The sequence below is a fragment of the Phaseolus vulgaris genome, chromosome 11, assembly GCF_051622355.1.
Source record: "Phaseolus vulgaris cultivar YP4 chromosome 11, ASM5162235v1, whole genome shotgun sequence".
Lineage (NCBI taxonomy): Eukaryota > Viridiplantae > Streptophyta > Magnoliopsida > Fabales > Fabaceae > Phaseolus > Phaseolus vulgaris.
Window position 1 is genome coordinate 51,229,956 of NC_143508.1, and position 26,429 is coordinate 51,256,384.

The 26,429-nt window shown below is 33.8% G+C and overlaps 2 protein-coding genes and 1 pseudogene across 2 annotated transcripts; all 3 read left to right on the top strand.

The window, feature by feature from the left end:
* Positions 1-330: 330 nt before the first annotated feature.
* LOC137831301 (cytosolic sulfotransferase 15) lies at positions 331-1,541 on the top strand. Its single transcript, XM_068638924.2, has one exon. It carries the CDS (start codon positions 392-394, stop codon positions 1,370-1,372), a length of 981 nt encoding a protein of 326 aa, XP_068495025.2. The 5' UTR covers positions 331-391; the 3' UTR covers positions 1,373-1,541.
* Positions 1,542-13,142: 11,601 nt separating this feature from the next.
* Positions 13,143-14,337, top strand: LOC137823403 (cytosolic sulfotransferase 15). The gene is given in 2 exon segments (XM_068628521.2): positions 13,143-13,980; positions 13,982-14,337. Coding segments are annotated over 2 exon segments (978 nt in total). The 5' UTR covers positions 13,143-13,246; the 3' UTR covers positions 14,226-14,337.
* A 4,119-nt stretch (positions 14,338-18,456) lies between these two features.
* On the top strand, positions 18,457-25,935 carry LOC137809743 (cytosolic sulfotransferase 15-like; annotated as a pseudogene).
* Positions 25,936-26,429: the final 494 nt, after the last annotated feature.

A 26,429-nucleotide genomic window follows, 5' to 3' on the forward strand; every position in this document is an offset into this window, starting at 1 on the left:
CCATGGCCTGTGTTAACCAGACAGATTTGTACATGAAGATTATTTTGTTATTTGAAAGAAACATATATCTATAATGTTAGCATTTTATAAATATTTTATTTATTTTATTCATTTTTTATCAATAAAAACAAAAAAAATAGAGTGTGTGAGCATGGTGTTCCCACAGTAGTAGTACGTGTTGTTCATTATTTCTCATTTACTTTCTTTAACTCATTTATGGACCAGATTTAATTTGCACAATTATTGTGCAAACTAAATACTACAATAATTACAAGTAAAAAACCGGAAATCTAGACATTAATTTAAAAAGTTCTATAAAAGCTATCTTGTGGTAAGCTATGTTTTCATCCAATTCTAGTCTTCACTCACCATTCATATTCAAGCTACTACAATGGCTTTCGCAAGTGACAAACCAGCAAATGAAGAAAATGACCTAACCCTTTCCCTTCCCAAGGAGAGTGGTTTAGGTGCAGCTCCCTATCTCAATCTATTTCAAGATTTTTGGTGCCCACCAGTTTATGTTAAAGGAGTGAACAAGTTTCAAAAACATTTTGATGCAAAAGACAATGATGTTTTTGTTGCCAGCATTCCAAAGTCAGGTACTACCTGGTTGAAAGCTCTTACTTTTGCCATTGCAAACCATCAACGTTTTTCCTCTTTCGACAATCATCCATTACTCTCTTCCAATCCTCATGAACTTGTGCCCTTCCCTGAATTTATGTATTCTTATGATTTGCATGACCAAATTATTTCCCTCTCCAACATGAGTGAGCCAAGAGTTCTTTCTACTCACTTACCATTCCCTTCATTACCTGAATCCATCACAAAATCCAATTGCAAGATCATTTATATATCTAGAAATCCATTTGATACTTTTGTTTCAGCATGGGAATTCTTTACTAAAATAAAGTCAGTATCTTTACCTGAATTCACTTTGGAGGAAGCATTTGAAAAGTATTGCAATGGGATAACGGTGTTTGGTCCATGGTGGAGTCATATGTTAGGTTACTGGAAGGAGAGCATAACTAGACCAAACAAAGTTTTGTTCTTAAAGTATGAAGATCTTAAAGAGGATACAGTTTTTCATGTGAAAAGAATTGCAGAGTTCTTGGACTCTCCTATCACTCAAGGAGGAGAGAGTACCGCAGTGATTGAAAACATAATCAAACTATGTAGATTTGAGACGATGAAGAATTTGGAAGTGAACAAATCAGGACATATATACAATATTACAGAGAATAAACACTTCTTTCGGAAGGGTGAAATAGGAGATTGGATAAATTACTTTTCTCCTTCAATGATAGAAAAGTTATCCAAAATTATTGAAGAAAAATTAGGTGGATCAGGTCTATCATTTAAAATGCATTCCTAGATTCCAATGTAATATGCGGGTCTATACGAGCCAACATGTTGTATTGTGTAGAACAACTGATATTGTGATCTTTGCTTTTGATAAATAAAGATGTACTGTTTTTACGCTTTTGATAAATAAAGATGTATTGTTTTTGCGCTTTTGATAAATAAAGAACTATGTTTATATAGCTTCCAGCCAATAAAAAAAAAATTATCTAGCTTCGAAGTTCTTCTCTCTTACAATTCTTTATCCATGACTCTCGAATTCTATATTAAGAATTGCTCAGTGTTGTATATTAGGCAATGTGATAGAGAAGAAACACTTCTTTCGGAAGGGTGAAATAACTACAACAAAAACATCATTTTTGTCGACAAAAGACGGATGTAAATCAAATAAAAGTGATGAATAAATGTCGGTAATGCGTTGTCAAAAAAATCGACGAGAAAAACATGGAAGCAAAGTTAATTTGTATCAATCAACAAAAGTGACACAAATTATGTAGGTCAAGCGGACATGAAACACGTGTGAATAGTGTGAATATCTATGCAAATTATGTAGGTCAAGCCGAATAAGACAGATGAATATTATTGGTGTGACACGTAAAAGAAAAAGAAATATCGTCCTTTCTTTTGGAAGGGACTGTACCTGAGTGGAGAGATGGGGCCCAGGCACGGTCGGTTGACGTGGTGCAATTGCTGACGTGTTGATCTTCTTCTCCTCTGGTCGATTGTCCTTTCTTGCTGTCTCCTTTGGTCGGTCGTCCCTTCGTGCTATCAACTTCGGTCGGGCGGGGGAGGGTACCTGCGAAGGCACTCCGACGCTCAAGTAAGTATGAGATTCTAAGCGCAGTTTCGTAAGTGAATGAAAACGTACCTTTCTCTGGCTTGAGCACAGTATTTATAGGATTGCCTAATGGGCTTTCTATCCCTTGGGCTCAGGGTGGTTATGGATATGTCTTGTCAGTCGTGCTCCGGAATACCCGGGGAACATATCTTCTCTAAACGCATATTCCTTATTCTTCGGAGGTGTATCTTAACCACCTTAGCTTGTCACATAAATGCCCTTACATTTATTGTGTACACGGCCGGTCGGCCACGTGCGTTCGTCCGGTGCCTACCAGTACAGGGACAAAACAGAAGATGCTTCTCTTCTTCATATGCTTGCGGGCCTTCAGTCGAAGCCATTGGAAGCTATAGCTATAGAATGTGAATGATAACTCAGCAGTAACAGGTTGATGATAATTTGCCATAGTAAGGGATATGTTTTATAGCGTCATCTAGTGGCTCAAGTTGTAAGTGAATGAAAACGTACCTTTCTCTGGCTTGAGCACAGTATTTATAGGATTGCCTAATGGGCTTTCTATCCCTTGGGCTCAGGGTGGTTATGGATATGTCTTGTCAGTCGTGCTCCGGAATACCCGGGGAACATATCTTCTCTAAACGCATATTCCTTATTCTTCGGAGGTGTATCTTAACCACCTTAGCTTGTCACATAAATGCCCTTACATTTATTGTGTATACGGGGGTTGGTGGAACATAGTGGACTGTCACGTTAGGAAGGAATCTAGATGGTGGAAGATATTAAGAATTTCTGCAATTGTATTGAGTTCATTTTGTACTATGAACAAGTGTAATCCCTTCTCAATCTACTGTATTTCTGGTGTTATGTTGCCAAGGAGTGTTGTGTGCTCTTGAGGTGGTCAAGATCAATACTCTTGGTGTGTTTTGCCAAAGCGAGTGCGTTTCTTGAAGGGTTCAAGTTAGTACTTTGGTGGTTTGTGTGTTGTAATCTGGTTTAATTACTTAGTCGATTACCCAGTGGTTTTCTGAGGACTGGATGTAGCTCTTGGCTTAAGAGTGAACCAGTATAAACTATTGGTGTATCTCTCTCTTACTCTAAACTCATTTAAATTTTGTTTTAAGCTTTATTGGTATAAACAATCGATTGTTTCGAAGAAACAACCGATTGTTTTTCTGTTGCTTTGCTGTTTTATTGCTTATATTCTGGGCTAACTTGATTTATGTTCTGGATTCACACAAAGAATTTCATTAAACCTCAAAAAGTTTTCCAAAACCTTTCTTAAACAATTCACCCCCCTTTCGTTTAAGGCCATATATTCTAACAGTTTGCACCTGAGAAGGCACGTCCATAAATAAATCACAAAAAGAAGATACGGGTTATAGAAAAGCCAGGACGTTTTCTTTTTGGAAAACCAGTTTTGTTCAGTATCGGTCTGGGACTTACTACGCCTTACTCCTTGGGTATTTTGGTCTAAAAATTTTACCAGACATTCATCATTGTGTCTTTTGAGTTTTGGCTGAGAATTGAGCCCTAAATTCGTCCCACAAGATTCATAATTAATTTTTAATTCATCATTACCACGACTGAAAGGAAGGTTAGTTTGTGTGTGAAACTGTTTGATTTTTTCCCTAGGCGAATACTCATCCGTTTGACCTGAAATTTGTCACATTTTGTCTCAAATTCATTTGAGATTCTTACGTGGAATTTCAGGAAAAAACTATTTCGAGTTAGTTTTTCAAATATTTTGTGCAAACCAAGACTATCCTCTACCAAAACTTTTTGTAACTTTTTTCTTGGTTCGTACTGCGCTGAAAAAATTCACACAAGTATTTTCCTATGTTGTTTCCACCTAAGGAGGCACAACCATAAATAAATCACAAAAAGAAGATACAGGGTAGAAAATCCAGGATGTTTTGATTTTGGAAAAACAGTTTTGTTCACTCTCGATCTAGGACTTACTACGCCTTACTCCTTAGGTATTTTGGTCTAAAACTTTCACCATACATTCCTCATTGTGTCTATTTAGTTTTGGTAAAGATTTGAGTCCCAGATTCATCCCACAATATTCACAATAAATTTTTTACTCCTCACTACTAGGGTTGAAAAGAAGCTTCGTTTATGTGTGAAACTGTTTGATTTTTTCCCTAGCTGAATACTAATCCGTTTGACCTGAAATTTGTCGCATTTTTTCCTAAATTCAGTCGACATTCTTACGTGTAATTTCAGGAAAAAACTATTTCCGGTGAGATTTTCAGAAATTTTGTGCAAATCAAGGCTATGCTCTACGAAAACTTGTGAAATTTCGCCCTACTTTTTGCAATTTTTTTCTGGGTCCGCATTACGTTGAAAAAATTCACACAAGTATTTTCATATGTTGTTTGCACCTAAGAAGGAACGTTCATAAATAAATCACAAAAGGAAGATATGGGGTAGAAAAGAAATGACTTTTTCTTTTTGGAAAACTAGTTTTCTTCACTCTCGGTCTAGGACTTACTACGCCTTAGTCCTTGGGCATTTTGTTCTAAAAATTTTACCAGACATTCGTCAATGTGTCTATTGAGTTTTGGCTGAGAGTTGAGCCCCAGATTCCTCCCACAATATTCACAATTAATTTTTAAATCATCACTACCACCGTTGAAAGAAAGGTTAGTTTGTGTGCGAAACTGTTTGATTTTTTCCCTAGGTGAATACTCATCTGTTTGACCTTAAACTTGTCGCATTTTTTCTCAAATTCAGTCAATATTCTTACATGGAATTTTAGGAAAAAACTATTTCGAGTTAGTTTTTCAGAAATTTTGTGCAACCCAAAGCTATCCTCTACCAAAACTTGTGAAATTCCTACCTAGTTTTTGTAATTTTTTTCTAGATCCGTATTGCGCTGAAAAAATTCACACAAGTACTTTCATATTTTGTTTGCACCTAAGGAGGCACAACAATAAATAAATCACAAAAAGAAGATACATGATAGAAATGTGAAGACGTTTTGTTTTTGTCAAACCAATTTTGTTCACTCTCGATCTGGGACTTACTACGACTTACTACTTAGGTATTTTTGTCTAAAAATTTTCCAGACATTCATCATTGTGTCTATTGAGTTTTGATTAAGATTTGAGTCACCGATTCGTCACACAAGATTCGCAATAAATTTTTTATTCATCACTATCATGGCTGAAAATAAGGTTCGTTTGTGTGTGAAACTGTTTGATTTTTTTCCTAGGTGAATACTCATGCGGTTGACCTGAAATTTGTCGCATTTTGTCCTAAATTGAGTCGAGATTCTTAGGTGGAATTTTAAGAAAAAAATATTTCGGGAGAATTTTTCAGAAATTTTGTGCAAACCAAGGCTCTCATCTACCAAACCTTTTGAAATTTCACCCTACTTTCTGCAAAAAAAAATTGGGTCCGTATTGCGCTGAAAAAATCCACACAAGTACTTTCATATGTTCTTTGCACCCAGGTAAGGAGGCACGTCCATAAATAAATCACAAAAAGAAGATACGGAGTAAAAAAGACAAGACGTTTTGTTTTCGCAAAACCAGTTTTGTTCACTCTCTGTCTAAGACGTACTACGCCTTACTCCTTAAGTATTTTGGTATGAAATTTTTACCAGATATTCGTCATTGTGTCTATTGGGCTTTGGCTAAGATTTGAACCCCAGATTAGTCCCACAATATTGGCAATAAAATTTTTATTCATCACTGCCAGGGCTGAAAGGAAGGTTCTTTTGTGTTTGAAACTGTCTGATTTTTTTCCTAAGTGAAGACTAATCCGTTTATCATTAAATTTGCGCATTTTGTCTTAAATTTAGTCGAGATTCTTATGTGGAATTTCAGGAAAAGTCTATTTTGGGAGAATTTTTCAGAAATTTTGTGCAAACCAAGATGATCTAGTACCAAAACTTTTGAAATTTCGCCCTATTTTGTGCAAAATAAAATGGTTCGTATTGCGCTGAAAAGAATTCACACAAGTATTTTCATATGATGTTTGCACTCAGGTAAGGAGGCACGTCCATAAATAAATCACAAAAAAAAGATACGGGGTAAAAAAGCGAGGACGTTTTGTTTTCGGAAAACCAGTTTTTTTCACTCTCAATTTGGAACTTACTACGCGTTATTCCTTGGATATTTTGGTATGAAAATTTTACTAGACATTCGCCATTATGTCTATTGAGTTTTGGCTGAGATTTAGGGTCTAGATTCCTCCCACAAGATTCGCAATAACATTATGAAACTGTTTGATTCTTTTCGTATGTGAATACTTATCTCTTTGACATGAAATTTGTCACATTTTGTCCCAAATTTAGTGTAGAATCTTACGTGAAATTTTAGGGAAAACCTATTTCATGAGAAATTTTCAGAAATTTTCGTGTAAACCAAGGCTATCCTCTACCAAAACTTGTGAAAATTTCCCCCTACTTTCTGCAGTTTTTATTCTGCGTCCGTATTGCGTTGAAAAAATTCACACAAGTATTTTCATATGTTGTTTGCAGCCAGGTAAGGAGACACGTCCATAAACAAATCACAAAAAGAAGATATGTGGAAGAAAGGCTAGGAAGTTTTGTTTTCGGAAAACCAGTTTTGTTCACTCTCGGTCTGAGACTTACTACGCGTACTCCAATAGTCCCACATCGCTTAGTAGTAGATGCCAAGGACAATTTAAATATAATTTCCTCCATTAACACCCAAATCAAACCTTTTTCTTCATTTCTTTAATCTCTGAGAGATGAAGACTTCCTTTACTGTAGCCCATCTCTAATTTTTCTTTTTAACATATCGTATTTCCCGAATCCATTCGGAAAGTTAGAGAAGAAGAAGGTTGTGAAGTTATGTGATGATTGTTGAGGTCTGCGAATGCGAATGTTCTCATAGAACACTCTTGGCATTGCAATTGTTAGGAGAGAGAGGACAGAAAAAAATTTCTTGTTACCAACTTAATCTGAGAAAAAATAATATATAATTTAATTAATATAGAAATTGATTATTTTTTATATCTAAATTAATTTTTGTTTAGCTATTTTCTTGTAGAGTTATCTTGCAGAAAAAATCTATTACATGTTAAATTCAAAAAATTGCAGAGTTATCTTGCAGATGTTTTTCTCTTTGGGGGGATAACAAAATTGGGTGGATTCACAACAAAGTAGACGATGGAAGTGGAAGCTTACTGTCTATGTGGCATAAAGAAGTATTTGATTATTAAAGTCATCTGATGGGAACATGCTTTATTATCATCTACGGCCAATACATCAAAACTTCCTATAGGTGTGCGGTTGTAAATGTCTACTTTCCATGCTTGTTGAATGGAAAGAAGACTTTATGGGAGGATCTTGTTAAAGCAAAATTGGCATCTAACGTATCAGCTTGGTGCTTTTGTGGTGATTTCAACGCGGTAAGAAGTAGAAGTGAAAAGAAAGGCATCAGTGGTAGGGGAGAGCAGTCAAGTGAAGTAATTGGCTTTAATAGTTTCATTGACTCCATCTTTTTATCAGAGTTACCTCTAGTAGGTAAGAAGTTTACGTGGTTTAAACCGAATGGAACAACAAAGAGTAGAATAGATAGAGTGCTTGTAGATTAAGATTGGTTACAGCTTTGACCCATGAGTAAACAATATGTCCTACGAAGGGAAGTGTCAAACCACTGTGCTCTGGTGGTTAAGTCTGTGGAGAAGGACTGGGGTCCTAAACCTTTTAGAACCATTGATGCTTGGTTCTTGAAGAGAGGATTCAATAGGATGGTGCATGATAAATGGCAGTCCTACTAGGTGCAGGGGTATGGCATGACGAAGGTTAAAGAAAAGTTGAAACTTCTCAAATCAGATCTGAAGTCTTGGAATATGGATGTCTTTGGCAACCTTGACACCGAAAAGAGGAGGATTCTACAGGATCTGGAGGCTTTAGACTGCCAAGATTGCTTTGGGGGTCTAGTGGAAAATGACAGGTTGAAAAGATTAGAGTTGGTAAGCCGTCTGAAAGAGAATGATAAGAAAATTGAATCCCTCAGTTGTCAAAAGGCGAGAGAAAGTTGGTTTAAGAATGGGGATTCCTGTACCAGATTCTTCCACTCATCTGTGAGGTGGAGAAGGCTCATAAACAAAGTGAATGGTGTCCAGGTGGGGGACCAATGGTGTGAGGAAGCAAGCACTGTCCGTTTAGAAGCTAAGAAGCTTTTCGAAGATAGATTTAGAGCAACGAAAGATTTGGGGTAAGGTTGGATGAAGTTGAGTTTAAGTCACTATCTCTGATTGATAACGAGGGTCTCCTAGTTGTGTTCTCTGGGAAAGAGATTAGGGATGCAATGTGACAGTGTGAAGGATCAAAGAGCCCTGGACCAGACGGCTTCAACTTTAACTTCATTAAGAAGAGTTGGGATTTCTTAAAAGATGATATCATGGCAGCGCTGACCCTGTTTCATGAAACGGGGAGTATACCGAAGGGTTGTAATGCTTCCTTCATAGCTTTGGTTCCTAAAGTCAGGGATCCCTCTAAGCTCGAGCAATATAGACCCCTCTCATTAGTTGGAGCACTTTACAAAATTATTTCTAAGGTGTTAGCTTTTAGCATGAAGAAGGTGTTGCCTGCTCTGATAGATGAATGTCAATCAGCTTTTGTAAAAGGAAGAGGGATCTTAGATAGTGTGCTTATGACAAATGAAGTTGTAGAATACCTAAGGGGAAATCGGAGAACAGGGTTATACCTAAAGGTGGACTTCGAAAAAGCATATGACTCGGTTAGATGGGAATTCTTATATGATATGCTATCCAGGATGGGGTTCCACAACCTATGGATTGTTTGGATTAAAGGATGCCTGGAATCCACAACCTATGGATTGTTTGGATTAAAGGATGCCTGGAATCCACCTCTGTGTCTCTACTAGTCAACGAGAGCCCTACAGAGGAATTCAAGCCAACAAGAGGGTTGAGCAAGGGAAACCTCCTTGCACCCTTTATGTTCTTAGTTGTAGCTAAAGTCCTTGTTGGGTTAGTTCGAAGAGCTAGCAAAATCGACTTGCTAACGGGCCTCAAGATTGGAAGGAAGGAGATAGAGGTGTGTATCCTCCAATTTGCGGATGATACTCTCTTCCTATGTGAAGACTCCCTTAATAACATGGTAACCTTGAAGGCCATCCTAGTGGGTTATGAATTAGTCTCAGGATTGAAGATTAACTTCCACAAGTCAAAGCTAACGGGCTTTAATGTTCAAAGTAATGTTGTAGCTTATTACACAAAGACCTTGAACTGTACCCAGATGGGGTTACCGTTTAAATACTTGGGCCTTGAAGTGGGAGGTAACCCCAGGAAGAAGCAGTTTTGGAAACCGGTCATTAATAAGTTAAAAACAAGGCTCAGTGTGTGGAAAGGGAGATTTTTAACCATGGCGGGGAGAATTTGCCTTATTAACTCTATTATAACCGCTATTCCTCTGTATTATCTCTCTCTTTTCAAAGCACCGAGCCCAGTCTGAAAGAGGATTACTAGTATCCAGAGAAGATTCTTATGGGGTTGGGGGAAAGTGAGCAAGCCAATCTATTGGGTAAGTTGGAAAGACGTATGCAGACCTAGAGAGGAGGGAGGACTGGGTTTAAGAGAAATATGTAAGTTTAATTATGCCCTCCTAGCTAAATGGAGATGGCGTTGTATCTCTCAAGAGGAAGGGAGGTGGAAAGAGATTCTGGTTTCAAAGTATGGGCTAGAGCCTGGAAATGCCCAAACACCTGTCAAACTTCAATCTTGGTGGTGGAGAGATCTTTCCAAAGTGTGCAAGGAGGGAGGAGGAAAAGGATGGTTCCAAGAAGAATTAAGTTGGGAACTAGGCTATGGAGACAAAGTAAAGTTCTGGGAGGAGGTGTGGGTTGGTAGTAATGATCTTAAATCCATGTTCCCCAGATTGTATTCACTGTCCTAAATCAGGGCCAAACAGTGCGTGAAGTTGGTGTGTGGATTAATTCGGAATGGAGATGAAGTCTGGGGTGGAGGCGTGCCAGATTTGAGTGGGAATCCACAATGGAAGCTGATCTTGCTACGTTGTTATCTGGGGCACCCATGAAAAAGAATGTCATGGATGTGTTGTTGTGGGGGAAGGAAGTACCAGGGATATTTACACTGAACTCCGCTTATGAGCGCCTAGCTAAACAAACTAGAGGTACCCAATCTGAAGTGTTTTTTCTCGTTTGGAAGGCAAAGGCATTTCCAAATGTGGTAACAATAACTTGGAGAGTACTGCTGGATAGAATTCCAACAAGGGTGTGCTTGAGCAGGAAATGGTTGATGATAGATACGACGCTTTGTGCAATGTGTCAGGCCAAGGAGGAGTCATGCCAACATCTCTTTCTGGAGTATAAATATGCTCAAAGGGTTTGGTCCTTGTGCTTCAAATGGATAGGTATTTCTTTTGTTCAACAAAATGACTTAAACTCGCACTTCCTGAGTTTTTATCTGAGCAAAGCTAGTAAGAAGCAAAATCTGGTATGGAAAGGTGTTTGGGCATCAATTATTAGATGTATCTGGGATCAAAGGAACCTGATTGTATTCAAACAAGGGCTAGTAGATGCGGAGGAGGTGTTTCAAAAGGCTCAACTCAAATCCTTGCTCTGGATGAAGCCTAAGGTGCATTCCTTTATCCATTCTTTCGTAGACTGGGTTCTCAACCCAATGTTATGCATTAAAAGCTATAATTAGGATCTCGGGTGCCAAGAATAGTTAAGCTTATGGTGCAGTAGCTGGTTTGGGAAGAGGGTTGCACTATTGTTTTGTGGTTTTTAAGTCGTAGATGTAGGGGTACTAGTGTTTAATTCTATGGCCTGTGCTGGTATGCATACCTGGGTTGAGGTACTGGAGCTAGTGTTAGATGGAAGTGGGAATTATCCCAATTTACCCTGTTGCTGTGATGCTATGATGTTCTTTTGGTTTATCTGGGTTAAGGTTTTTGCATTGTATGGGAACCTTATGATTAGTTATCTATGAAGCCATATATGGTTGTCGATGTTGCAATGGGTATGTAGGTGTGCACAGGGTCTGTGGAAGCAGTTCTAGAAGGTCATGTCAAGGCTGTTATATCTCTGTTTTTGCACGCAGTGTGACTTGGAGGGCTCCCAGGTTGCTATCACATTCTCACCTAGTTGGTTTGCTTTGTAATGGAAGAAGGAGAATAGTTGGAGGAGTTAACTGCAATGTCCAGAAGTTGAGGGTGTGGTGTGGTGTACTAACTTGATTTCATGGTTGCAAACACGAGTCACAGTTATGTTAGTCAAAGGAGGGGCTTGATGGAGCTGTTGTGCATAACAGGGAGCAGATGGAGCTATAGGGGTTTAATACTAAGTAAGGAGGTTTAGGAGGAAAAGGCTTGGAAGTGACTTGAAGAATATTTAGGAGACTTTAACTTCTGATATAGTCATCTCAGGATAGAGGGATCTAAGCTGGGAAATTATGTGGGATCCAAGTTAAAGAATCAACATCCAATCATTCTAAGAACGAGATGGGTTGTTGGCCTGGCTGCTAAACATGCTGGTAGGTTTTTAAGACAAGCTGAATTCCATGTTGGATTTAAAGGCCTAATCAGCTTGCTATCTAGAGAGTCTAATGTTAGAAACAAGGTGAAACTTATGCTCATTTTGGCGTATTCTGGTCTGGAGAAAAAAGGTGAGTGCATTGTTCTTTCCTGAAGTGATTTGAAGCTAAAGGAATATCAATGACTAGATGGAGGTTTCTTTTCTTTTGGTGAGTTTGGGTGGTTTAGAAGTTGCAGATTGCAACTCTTGAAGCAGACCTTGCGAGGAAGGTGCTTTCTGGTGCAGGTGTTTCTTAGTTTATGCAGCAAATATCACTTTTCTAATGCTTTTGGGGTGTATTCGGAGACCTCTTAAGCTGGTCTTTGGGTTGTGTAAAAGGATTGGGATACTCCTATTGTATCCCTCTTAATTTAATTTCATTCTTTGCTGATAAAAAAAAAATTATTTCTTTTCTATGTTCTCTCTCATTCACTATGATTAGGGTTCTTGTTCTCACTGCTTCTCGCATTCAGTATTGCTCTAATAGTTTGGTTTTTTATTTTTTTTTTATCTAAAGTTAAAAAAAATGTTACTTTATTTTGATTTTAAAATGAATTTTTGAAATTTAACGAAGGTTTAAAAAAAATTCGCTATATTTTATTGAGTTTTTAAAATAATTTTTGAAAATTAACGAATGTTAAAAAAAACCTTCATTAATTAAATTAATTTCTAAAATTATATTAATTTCCGCTAAATAATTTCCGTTAAAACCATTTTTTATTGTACGCAATTATAATAATACTCGTTTCTTCTTATACAAATGTTTTAATAATTTTTGTTATATTTTTTTCTATATGTTATGGAAATATATATTAATTAAAGATTTTTTTTTATTTGAAAAAAAAATATATATATATATATAATAATTTTCTATATGCATTGAAATATTTTATAAATATTTTATTTAATTTATTCATTTTTTACTAATAAAAAATAAATAAAATCTGCTAGCATTAGGTTGTTGCCTCCGACATAGCAAAAAAGAAAAGTGTGTGAGCCCCCACAGTATTAGCAAGTGTTGTTCATTATTGTTCATTTACCACCCCTTTCTTTAACTAATTTTTGGACCAGATTTAATTAATTTTATTAGGTTGTATATGGGAATAAAAAGTTAAAGTTAGTTAATTTAGGATTTAAGATTTAAGGTTTATTTAGTTTTAAAAAAAAAAGTATATTTTATAAAAAATATTTAAATTATTATTTTATTTTGCGTTCTTTTAAATTAAAATATTTATACATAATATTTTATAATATTAGTTGCATTTTTAAATTAATATATATTATTTTTTTATAATATTTTATTTATTTGATATTTTTATAGAAAAAAAATATATTTAATAAATATTTGGTTGTGATTATGAATAAAAACTATTTTTCTATCATATGGAAGAATAAAAAGTAAATCCAAAAAAACTAAATACCACAATTAATACAAGTAAAAAGCTGGAAATCTAGAAATTAATTTAAAAAGTTCTATAAATGCTATCTCGTGCTAAGCTATGTTAGCATCCAATTCTACTATTCACTCATCATTCATATTCAAGCTGCTCCAATGTCTTTGGCAAGTGAGAAAGAAGCAAATGAAGAAAATGAGTTCATCCTCTCCCTTCCCAAGGAGACGGGTTTGAATTTCACTCCCTATCTCCATCTATTTCAAGATTTTTGGTGCCCAACAGATTATGTTCATGGAGTGAACAAGTTTCAAAAACATTTTGATGCAAAAGACAATGATGTTTTTGTTGCTAGCTTTCCAAAGTCAGGTACTACCTGGTTGAAAGCTCTTACTTTTGTAATTGCAAACCATCAACGTTTTTCCTCTTTCGACAACCATCCATTACTCTCTTCCAATCCTCATGAACTTGTGCCCTTCCCTGAATTTATGTATTCTTATGATTTGCATGACCAAATTCTTTCCCTCTCCAACATGAGTGAGCCAAGACTTCTTTCTACTCACCTACCATTCCCTTCATTACCTGAATCCATCACAAAATCCAATTGCAAGATCATTTATATATGTAGAAATCCATTTGATACTTTTGTTTCAGCATGGGAATTCTTTACTAAAATAAAGTCAGTGTCTTTACCTGAATTCACTTTGGAGGAAGCATTTGAAAAGTATTGCAACGGGATAACCATGTTTGGTCCATGGTGGAGTCATATGTTAGATTACTGGAATGAGAGCAAAACTAGACCAAACAAAGTTTTGTTCTTAAGGTATGAAGATCTTAAAGAGGATACAATTTTTCATGTGAAAAGAATTGCAGAGTTCTTGGACTCTCCTATCATTCAAAGAGGAGAGTTCCACAGTGATTGAAAACATAATCAAACTATGTGGATTTGAGAAAATGAAAGATTTGGAAGTGAACAAATCAGGATGTATATTCGATGTTGTTGAGAAGAAAACTTTCTTCCGGAAGGGTGAAATAGGAGATTGGATGAATTACTTTTCTCCTTCTATGATAGAAAAGTTATCCAAAATCATTGAAGAAAAATTAGGTGGATCAGGTCTATCATTTAAAGTGCTTTCTTAGATTCCAATGTAATATGCGAGTCCACAAGAGCCAACATGTTGTATTGTGTAGAACAAATGATATTGAGATACTTACTTTTCTTAAATAAAGATGTGTTTTTACACTTTGGATAAATAAAGAACTATGTTTTTTATAGCTTTCGACCAATAAAAAATAATGATCTACCTTCGAACTTCTAAAACGACAAATAAACGTTGGTTATGCGTCGATCAAGAAGTCGACGAGAAAAGTGTGGAAGTAAAGTTAATTTGTGTCGATCATTGAGAGTGACACAAATAACATGGATTAAACCGAAGTGAGACAAACACAAATATTGTCAGCCTAATCGATGTAAACGAGGATGAAATATCATTAGTTAGACCGATGTAAATGTATCAAAAAGACTAGAATACGTCGATTATGCTGAACGCAAAAAGCTTCATGGATCTATCCTATTAGAAAAATTTTCATTCAATTGGGTTACTTCTTGGGTCTTGAGCTTGTGTATGGACCCATTTTAACAAAAGTCCCCCATTAATTAAATCAATTTCTAGATTATATTAAAATTCACAATAAGTTTCGTTAAACCCTTTTACTTTTGTAGTGATATTTGTATGCAATTATAATAATACACGTTTATTTTCTTGGAGCTATGAATTGGTTTGATGAAGAGAAAGCACAAAATCTATCTTCTTCGTTGGCTAGACGTGTTAACAAGTGGACCATGACTTTTATTTTCTTTAAAAAAAATTGTTTTACAATGGACTTATAGGTTTTATTTTCTCTTTCATTTATGTAAAAAAGACTATAACTCTTATTTTAATAATAATCATTATTGTAATAATCTATCTCCAAAATTTAACTAATTTTCCAATTCTTTTCTCATATAAATAGTATTTTAAGGTAATATTTTCCTTTATTATATTATTAATAGTTAGACTTTTCTGTGATGAATGATTTCATGACCATGTTATTCTCTGAACTGTTCTCATCAAATATAGCTGTTACATGTTTCTTTAATTATATTATAAAAATATATGTTAGTTGAAGAAGATGTATTTTTTTATTTGAAAGAAACATATATATCTAATGTTAACATAACATCTTATAAATATTTTATTTAATTTATTCATTTTTTATCAATAAAAAGAAAAAAAAAAGAGTGTGTGAGCATTAGCTTGGTGTCCCCATTGCAGGTGTTGTTCATTATTTCTCATTTACCCCACCTATCAATTATATGTCTGTTTGCATTTTTGTCTCATTCAATTAATAATAATAATAGTAATAATAATAATAATAATAATAATAATAATAATAATAATAATAAAAAGTTTAGTTTTTGGACCAGATTTAGTTTGCATTTTCAAAAAGTTTAGTTTTTGGCTGTTTGAGTTTTTATGATAAACATTAAATTTATGGTCAGTTTTTGGTATTAACTAATTTAACTTATTATCTCATCCTCATCTCCGCCACATGTTATCCTATCTGTTTATCTATGTTCTATAATTTAATTGGTTCAGCTTTGTTTATGAATTCTAAAATGTCACCCTTAAAAATTCAATTCACAAAAAAAAAAAATCTAAAATTACATACCAATTATTACATATGGATAAAAATCCGTATCTAAAGTGAATGTTACATATGAATATTTACATACAGATTTTAATCCATATGAAAGATATTTAAAATTTAATTCAAAAAATAGAAATTATTACATACAGATATAATCCGTATGTAAGGTATTTAAAAATTTAATTAAAAAAACTGTTACATACAGATATAATTCATATGTAATTTATTTTAACTTTAATTAAAAAATAAATAAAAAATCTTACATACGGATTATATTCATATGTAATGTATTAAAAATTTAATTTTAAAAAAACTATTACATACGAATTAAATCTGTATGTAACTTATTTCAAATTTAATTAAAATATAACAAAAAATGTTACCTACGGAATATATCTGTATATAATATATTAAAAATTTAATTAAAAAAAATTGTTACAAGCGGATTAAATTTGTATGTAACTTATTTTAAATTTAATTAAAAAATAACAAAGAGTGTTACATACGGATTATATCTATGTGTAATGCAAACAACAATGCCTTCTTGTAAGTGAAGTTTTAGAACAAAAAGCGCAACTTTGGCATAAAAGGTTTGGTCATATGAGGACTTTGCACACTTGTCAACAAGCATTTGATAATCGGTCTACCTCCTCTAAAGTCTCCCAACGAAATATGTACCTCGTGTATCACTGGAAAAAAACATAGGGACACTATATCGAGACAAAGTTCTTGGAGAGCCTTGAGGAAACTCCAACTAATTCATGCTGATGTGTGTGGTCTCATTTCGCCCTCGTCTCACAGCAACAAAAGGTACATTTTGAGTTTTATTGATGATTATTCTTTTAAGACATGGGTTTACTTTCTACATTCAAAATCTGAAACATTTAATGCATTCAAAAGTTTCAAAGCTCGTGTAGAAAAAGAAGCCAACTTTTCCATTATCTGTCTAAGAACTGATAGAGGTGGTGAATTTACATCTGAGGAGTTTGAAAATTACTACAATGATCAAGGGATTTCAAGACAAAAGATCACAGCTTACACTCCACAACAAAACGGGGTTGCAGAGAGAAAGAATCACACTATTCTGAATGCAGTCATGGCAGTTTTACATTAGAAATGTTTTCCAAAATTGTACTGGCCTGATGCTGTATGGTGGTGTGTTCATGTCCAGAATTGAAACCCATCATTTGCAATAGATCACCAAACTCTAGAAGAACTTTGGAGTGGTGTCAAGCCAATGTGAGCTACTTTCGAATATTAGGTTGCATTGGTCACATTCATATTCCAGATCAGAAGAGGAGCAAATTAGATGATAAAATTCAATCGTGTATACTTATAGGGTTAAGTGAAGAATTAAAAGCTTAAAAACTATACAATCCTATTAACAATAAAGTCATCATAAGCAGGGATGTAGTGTTTGAGGAGGACAAAAGCTAGAACTGGCATGCCAATATAAAGGAGTGCATGGATGATACACTTAATACTCGAGAAGGTGAACCCCCAGTTCTAGAAGATACATCAGTAGACTCTACCCCACATGTTCCAGTAAGTCATCACACTAGTTCAAAACCACTGATCAATTTTGATTCAGACTCAGAATCTCATCATCCTTTAGCTGAAAGGAGGGCAACAAGACACAGGCGACCACCTGCATGGATGACCGACTATGAAACTAAACTCTCAATAGTAGAAGAGGAAGAGAGTTTACTAGCCATGATGAATATGAAGATACTCCCTCATTTGAAGAAGCCCACACAAATCCAAAATGGAGAGATGCAATGTACGGTGAAATCAACACAATAGAAAAAAACCACACCTGGGAAGTCATGGATCTTCCAAAAGGAATTACGCCTATTGGAGTGAAGTGGATATTTAAGACCAAACTCAATGAAAGTGGTCAGATCGAGAAATATAAGGCCAAATTGGTGGCCATAGGTTACGCTCAGAGGTTCAGAATCGACTATACAGAGGTCTTTGCCCCAATTGCTTGACTTGATACGGTGCGAATCTTACTAGCCTTGGCAGCTTAAAGCACACAGGAAGTCTTCCAGCTTGACGTAAAAAATGCTTTCTTACATGGTGAACTTTAAGAAGAATTGTTTTTCCAACAACCTGAAAGATTTATCAAAAAAGGCAAAGAAAATCAAGTGTATCGGCTCAAAAAAGCTCTTTATGGGATTAAACAAGTTTCACGAGCTTGGTATAGCAAGATTGAAGCATATTTTTCCAAAGAACACTTTGATCGATGCCTTAGTGAACACACCCTATTCATTAAAAGAATTTGTGGTAATATTGTAATCGTCAGCCTATATGTTGATGACATAATTTTCACTATAAATAGTCGTCAAATGTGTGAGGACTTCAAGAAGTCGATGCAACTAGAATTTGACATGACAAATTTGGGAAGAATGAGGTACTTCTTGGGAATTGAAGTTATACAAAGTGATGTGGGAATTTTCATCTACCAAAGACGTTATGCTCGTGAGATGTTAGCTCAGTTCAACGTGACATAATGTAACTTTCTTCGCAATCCAATTGCGTCAGCCACTGCACTATCTAAAGATGATGAAGGAACATATCAGTTGATGCCACAAAATTTAAACAAGTTGTTGGTAGTGTCATGTACCTAACAGTCACCCGGCAATACCTAATGTTCGGAGTGAGCCTAATCAGCATATACATGGCTACTTCAAAGGCATCACATTGGGATGCTATAAAACGTATTCTGAAGTACTTAAAAGGTACATTGAATACAATATTTTATATCAAAAGGGTCGAAATCACATCCTATAGTGACAATAACTATGTTGGGGACTTGGATGACAGACGAACAACTTCTAAAGCAGTATTCATAATAGGACCAGGGGTTGTATCATGGGCTTCAAAAAAGCAATCAGTGGTTAGCTTATCAACTACAGAGGAAGAGTACATAGCTACAGCGACATGTGCCTGTCAATGCATTTGGCTTCACAGAATTTTAGAACATTTTGGGATTGAAAGAAAGGAAGCAATCACAATTCTATGTGATAACAACTCCACTATTCAGTTGTCCAAAAATATTTTCTTTCATGGGCGCAGTAAGCACATTGCAGTGAGATTTCACTTTCTTAGAGATCTAGTAAATGTGGTTGAATTGAAATACTACATGTACCAACCTCATCCATCGTTTCCCTTTGATCCAGAGACAAGGAATACAACCTAGGATACAAGAGACTAATTTTATGGGGCTCAACCCATGCATCCTCCCAAAATCTGACTTTGTCCCCAAAACCAATTTTCCAAGCTATAGATTCTTGGAACCATCCATCTCCTTCTCCCTCACCATATACCTTAGATAAATCTCCCCACCACTAGGATTGGTATTTTGTATAGGCTTGATTTCTTCCTATTCCAGTGTAATATTTAGATTCAAGAATGTCTTTCCATTTCCCTTTTTTCTCGCTCAACAACCTCCATTTCCATTTCTCCAAAAGAGCATTATTAAACTTTCTAACATCTTTGATCCCCAATTCTCCTTCCTCCATGGGCTTACATACATTCTCCCATTTAACCCAATAAATACATTTGTGGTCACTTCCCCAGGCCCAGAGGAATCTCCTTTGTATACTAGTGATTTTGTTACATACTGATGCAGAGCTTTAAAGAACAACAGGTAAAAGAGGGGTATGATAGTAAAGACCACTGGTGCAGAAATATTAAAAGACAATGACTATTTTTTATTTAAGAATGTGACTTTATAGCCGCATTTGTTGTACACGTAGTCGTAAATACAAGAGATAAGAAGGCAACTATTTAGCCGCATTCTTAAATACCATTTATAAATGCAACTATGGTAAATAGCCGCATTCTTATTTATTTTTTTTTTTAAAAGTAAAACTTTAAACCCTAAGGCAGCAACAGCGAAGGCAACAGCAACGAAGCAGTGGTGACCTTCGCCAATACAAGATAACAAACAAATAAGAGAAACGAAACAAATATATAAACCAATGGTTTAAAAGAAAGAGAGCTCGAAACGTAATTACAATGGCACGAAGAAGAGAGTGAAGGGTCGCAGAAGACGAGAGGAAGCACGAGAGCAAAAACATAAGAGAAAACGAAGCGTTAGAGAACTTTTTGCCAATGCAAGAAAACAAACAAATAAATGAAATGAAAAAAAAATTATAAACCATTGGTGAAGAAGAAAGAGAGTTGATTGAAACGAACTTACAATGGCACGAGAACGCAATGAAACCCGCATAAGAAAATAGGAACACCAGAGCAAAAATAGAGAGAAAACGCGAAGCTCCAAGAAGAAAGAAACTATGAAAGCGTAAGTGGCGCACTTCAGAATTAGGGTAAAATATGATTTAAGAAGGCGGGTAATAGTCGTATTCTTAAATCAAGTTAATTTCAAAAATGTCACCACGTTTTGAAAGACAGTGTCTAATCCTAAAACAGCATTAAATAATGGGTTGTCGTTTTAAACTTTTGTACTAGTGGACTGATTTAATTAAACATACTCTACCTGCTAACGAGAAACATCTTCCCTTCCATGTCCTAAGTCTAAAACAATTGGCTAGATGTGTTAACAAGGGAACCATGACTTTTATTTTTGTTAAAAGTAAAATTGGTTTGACAATGGAGAGAGTTATAGGTTTTATTTTCTCTCATTTGTGTGAAGAAGACTATAACTCGTATTTTAATAATAATATTTATTGTAATAATTTATCTCCAAAACTTAATTAATTTTCCAATTCTTTTTTCATATAAATAGTACTTTAAAGTAATATTTCACTTTATTATTGTTATGTTAAAATAAGATAGGGAGTGTTAAATAAGCCTAGACCTATATGTGTTTATTGTACTTTTTGGTTTGTAACTTAGAGATGAGTGTTGTATATGGGTTGAGATATATCTTTTTTATAATTTATTTGTTATTGATTAAAAAATAATATTTCATTTTATTATATCATTAATAATTATTATGATAAATGATTTCATGAAAATAATAATTATGACAAATAATTATTACCATTAATAGTCCTTCTAAAGGTTTACACCTTATAAGAAGTTTTTCACACCAAATTTCCTTTGATCCTACACATTCTGTACAAACATTACATGTAAGTAGAACCATTCCACAGAAACTCCAAAAAATCAATGAACATAAGTTTGCTTCACCACTCACATATATAAATCGAGTGAAAAAACTAACTATGTTATTTGCAGGAGTTCTAAATTTGAAGACGAATTCTTTCCAATCTGGGGAGGCATGATATATACAAACCACAACAACCAGCAGATGGCTAAGGACACATCAAGCACTTCACCAAAAGGTCAATCATCTTAGTATACAAAGTCAGGCTCCACCAAACCTCGAGAAAGCATCAGCAGAAGAAGAATAAGCTATAAACCAGAATATACAAAGTTCTTCATTCTTGTCTTTTCATAAGAGAAGTCATGTAAATAAATTGGACTCACTTTGGGGTGTAAATAGAAGAATAAACTAGAGTAAAGTGTGCTTAGTAATTTGGGTTTGTGCCAAGCCCACCTTTCATGACAAGTCCTTCTAGGTTTAGGGCTTCTTTGACCTACCTTCTAGAAGGCTTCTCACAAATGACACCCCTACCCCTCTTTCTTGTTCTCCAAGACACTCTATCTTATAAATAGAGTGTCTTGCCTCATGTATTAGACAAATTGAAATTTGAAGTAAGAAAACTCTGGTTGAGTGAAATTGTCAGTCTGAGTACTCTAGTTTTTATCTGGGTCTTATCTTGGGTGGGTGATATCTCAAGTGGCAGCTCTTGCATCACTTACCTTGGAGTCCCTCTGCTCCAAGTCGCGTGAATTCCCTTCTACTCCATGAGCTCTTTGCATCCCTTTCCTCCTTTTATTTTCTTTTTAAGTTGCGCCATCCATTTAGCTCTCCATCTTTATCATCTTCTCTTTTATTGTGCTCCTTGCTTTGTGTGTTTTCTTTGTTGGTTCCATTGTCTTAATTCCGCTCCTTGCATCATATCCACCTTATCATTGTGTTTTTCTCTTTGCCCTTCTGAAGTGAACCTTCACACTTACTTAATCACTTTGTTAAGTTTGTGTCTAGTGGAAATCTTTTTTGGGTTCTCACCATAAATTATAATCTCAAATATTCTAAGCAAAAGTGAAACTTTTAAAATGTACAATCTAAAATCAACTCACATCAAACATGTTCATGTAGAAGTCATGACATAGTAATCTTGTCCCATTACCCAATCTAGAATTAGGATCTATATTTCAAAACAACATTAATGATGTACCTTTTTTAAGTTTTAAAATATGTTTTCCCACCTTTGAACCCAAATTTCAATTAAATATGAAATTAAAGAAACTTGTTTCTTAAATATTTTACATTTTTTTTTCAAAATATAACAACAAATCTTCTAATTTCTCCCATCATATCTATTAAACACAAAATTTTATTTATTAACATTTACATATCTTACAAACATAATTACACAATACAAAGAAGAGAGCACATGTATTACAAATATAATCACACAATACCAAAAAGAGAGTACATGTATTACAAATATAATTACACAATAAAAAAAAAAGCACCTGTATCTTACAAATATAATTGCACAATACAACCAAGAGAGCACATGTATCTTACAAATATAATTTTTTTCATACAATATTTATGCTTTGGCCACACCCACCTAAACAAAACAAATTATTATTATTTTTTACATTGACTAAGCATCCACCAGAAGATAATGATATTAAATTAATTTTTTCAATGCTTAGCATCGAACACATCCAGATTGATTTCACACCTAAATAGTATTTTAAAATAATATTTTACTTTATTATATTATTAATAGTGAGATTTTCTTATTACTTTCATAAATGATTTCGGACATGTTAGTTTCACCACCTACTAAAATCATTGTATAGAAATTAATTTTAAAAAAAATAATAATTAGTTGTTATATTATTTTAGAAATTAAAAAAAAGTCGATTTCTAAATTAGTTTTTATTATTTTTTAATAATTTCTAAATTTATATCTAATTAACTATCAAAGTTTTTGCTATCAAATTTAGAATTTAAATGATTGGTAGTTAAATCCTTAGTAGCGAATTAGATATCAATTTGAAAACTATTTAACAATAGTACTAATTTAAAAAAAAAATTTAGTATCTAAAATAGTCTCTAATTTAATCATATAGTAACTAATAATTATTTTTTATTTCTAAATTTATTTTTTATTTAATAATTTTATTTAGTATCCGTAAACATTAGCTTGTTGAATTAGCTTGTCTTCTTCATTATTTGTCATTTACACACCTGTCAATTATATGTCCCCACCCCTTTTTTTTTAACTAATTGGACAATATTCAATTTTCATTTTCAAAACAGTTTAGTTTTTGGAATCCGAACAAACTAAATACTGCAGTACAAGTAAAGAGTCTGGAATCTAGAAATTTGCTAAAAAAACTTCTATAAAAGCTATCTCGTGCTAACCACCATTCTACTCTTCACTCACCATTCATATTCAAGCTACTCTAGGCTTTGGCAAGTCACAAACAAGCAAATGAAGAAAATGACCTAATCATCTCCCTTCCCAAGGAGAGTGGTTTGGGTGTAGCTCCCTATCTTCATCTATTTCAACATTTTTGGTGCCCAACAATTTATGTTGAAGGAGTGAACAACTTTCAAAATCAATTTGATGCAAAAAACAATGATGTTTTCGTTGCCAGCTTTCCAAAATCAGGTACTACATGGTTGAAAGCCCTTGCTTTTGCCATTGTAAACCATCAACGTTTTCCCTCTTTCGACCACCATCCATTACTCTTTTCCAATCCTCATCAACTTGTGTCATTCCCTGAATTTATCTTGTCTCATGATTTGCATGACAAAATTATTTCCCTCTCCAACATGAGTGAGCCAAGAGTACTTGGTACTCACTTACCATTCCCTTCATTGTCTGAATCCATCACAAAATCCAATTGCAAGATCATTTATATATGTAGAAATCTATTTGATACTTTTGTTTCGGCATGAGAATTCTTTACCAAAATGAAGTTAGTGTCTTCATCTACTTTTACATTCGAGGAAGCATTTGAAAAGTATTGCAATGGAATAACCGCGTTTGGTGCATGGTGGAGTCATATGTTAGGTTACTGGGAAGAGAGCATAACTAGACTAAACAAAGTATTCACTACAAGAAAATTGTTATTTACATACCAATTATTGCATATGGATTTAAATTCGTATGTAAATTTAACATTACATACGGATTTTACATACGGATTTGAATCTGTATGTAAATTGACGTTACATACGGATTTTTACATACGGATTTGGATCCGTATGTAAAGTCAGCATTAGATACGGATCTGGATCTGTATGTAAAGTTAACATTCTATATGGATTTGGATTCGTATGTAAAGTCAGCATTACATATGGATTTTTATATACGGATCTGAATCCGTATGTAAAGTTAGCATTACATACGGATTTTTATATACGGATTTGGATTAAATATTTTTAATAATTATAATAATAATATTGATATTAGTGATAACACTACAAGAAAATCATGAAATAGAAACCAATTTTTAGAGACCAAAATAATTAGTTACAATAGGAACTAAAATAGAGACCATTCTAGAAACTAAAAAAAATAATGGTTTCTAAATTAGTTTCTATTATTTTCTATTATTGTTAAATAGTTTCTAAATTGGTATCTAATTAGCAACTAAGGTTTTAGCTACCAATTATTTAGTTTCTAAATTTGGTAGCAAAAACCTTGGTTGCTAATTAGATACCAATTTAGAAACTATTTAACAATAATATAAACTAATAGAAACTAATTTAGAAACCAAATTTCTTTTTAGTTTCTAAAATGGTCTCTAATTTAGTTACTATTGCAACTAATTATTTTGGTTTCTACAAATTGGTTTATATTTCATGATTTTCTTGTAGTGTAATATTAATATTAATATTAATAATTTAATAATATTATTAATATTTATAATATTAATAATATTTAAAATATTAATAATATTTAAAATATTAATAATATTTAAAATATTAATAATATTTAAAATATTAATAATATTTAATAATATTAACAATACTTAATAATATTTAATAATATTTTTAATAATAATAAATTTATAATGTTTATAATATTAATAATATTTAATAGTATTAATAATTTTAATAATATTAATATTATTAATATTTATATTATTAACAATATTAACAATAGTTAATAATTTTAGTAATATAAATGATATTAATAATAATAAGTATAATAAAAATCATAATATGACAAAAAGATTTGTTTGGTGTAGTGGTTGAAGCTTCTTTGGTAACCAAAGGGACTTGGATTTGAGTCAGGAGGTACATGGGATGAGTCTTGTCTCGAGTATTGATGACAACTGGTCTTGGAAAGGTGGTGCATCTATTGAGTTCTTGGTTAATTTTTCTTGGTTTATTAAGGGGAGAAATTGATGGGGTGCTATTGAGTTATTACAATTTATTTTGGAACATTAAGGCTTTGCCTACGACCCAGGTTATGGCTTAGAGGGTGCTAGAAAAAAAGATTGCTACTAAAGTTAATTTGACTAGACACAGTGCTTCTCTTGGTTAGGGTTGTTGTTGGTTGCTCTTATTGATCCCCTTTCACATTTCATTCAATTTTCTATTTGTAATGCACCTGAGTCTATCAACTTAGTTTTGGGGAGTGTGTGGATCTCGATGGTTAGGGAGATTCAGAGTCATAGGAATAAGGTCATCTTCAATGGTGCAGTGGTGAATCATTCTAAAATCTTCTCTTTGGTCTAGTTGAAAGTTTGATGTTGGGTTACTTCTAAAGTTCTCTCTACTTGCTTCTCATTCTCTGACTATGTCTTGCTCCCTTGATTTGTCTTAATTCATTTTAAGTTGTATGTTTTTGTTTTAGGTAGATAGGACTTTATCTTCTTTTTTTAGTGGTTTGGTTGGGTGGTGTGTTGACGGTATGTAAAGTTGGGATAGGTTTTACGTTTTAGTGATTATTATTTTATTTGTTTGGGGTGTTGAACCTGTTGGTTTAAGTTGTGGCAGATTGTATTAGTGCTTTAGTTTCTTTTATTAGGTGGTGACTTTTCTCCATATGTTGGGGTGGGCTACGTGGCTTTTCTTTTGTAAATTCCTATTAAATTTCTAGTATTGAACATAAATGAGCTACAAGTTTATTTTCTCGGACTTATGAAATTGGTTTGATGAATTGAAAGCACAAAAATGATATCTTCATTGGCTAGATGGGTTAACAAGGGGACTATGACTTTCGTTTTCTTTAAAAAATAAAATGGTGGTTTTGACAATGGAGAGAATTATAGGTTTTATTTTCTCTTTCCTTTGGAGAAGGCTATAACTCTTATTTTATTAATAATATTTATTATAATAAACTATCTCCAAAATTTTAACTAATTTTCCAATTCTTTTCTCACATAAATAGTATTTTAAAATAATATTTCACTTTATTTATATTATTAACAGTGAGGATTTCATGATTAATGTGATAAATGATTTCATGACATTTTGTTAGTCTGTTATGTTGCCCCCACAGCACTAGATTGTGTTCTTCATTATTATTTCTCATTTACCCCATTTATCGATTATATGTCTCCCAACCACTTATC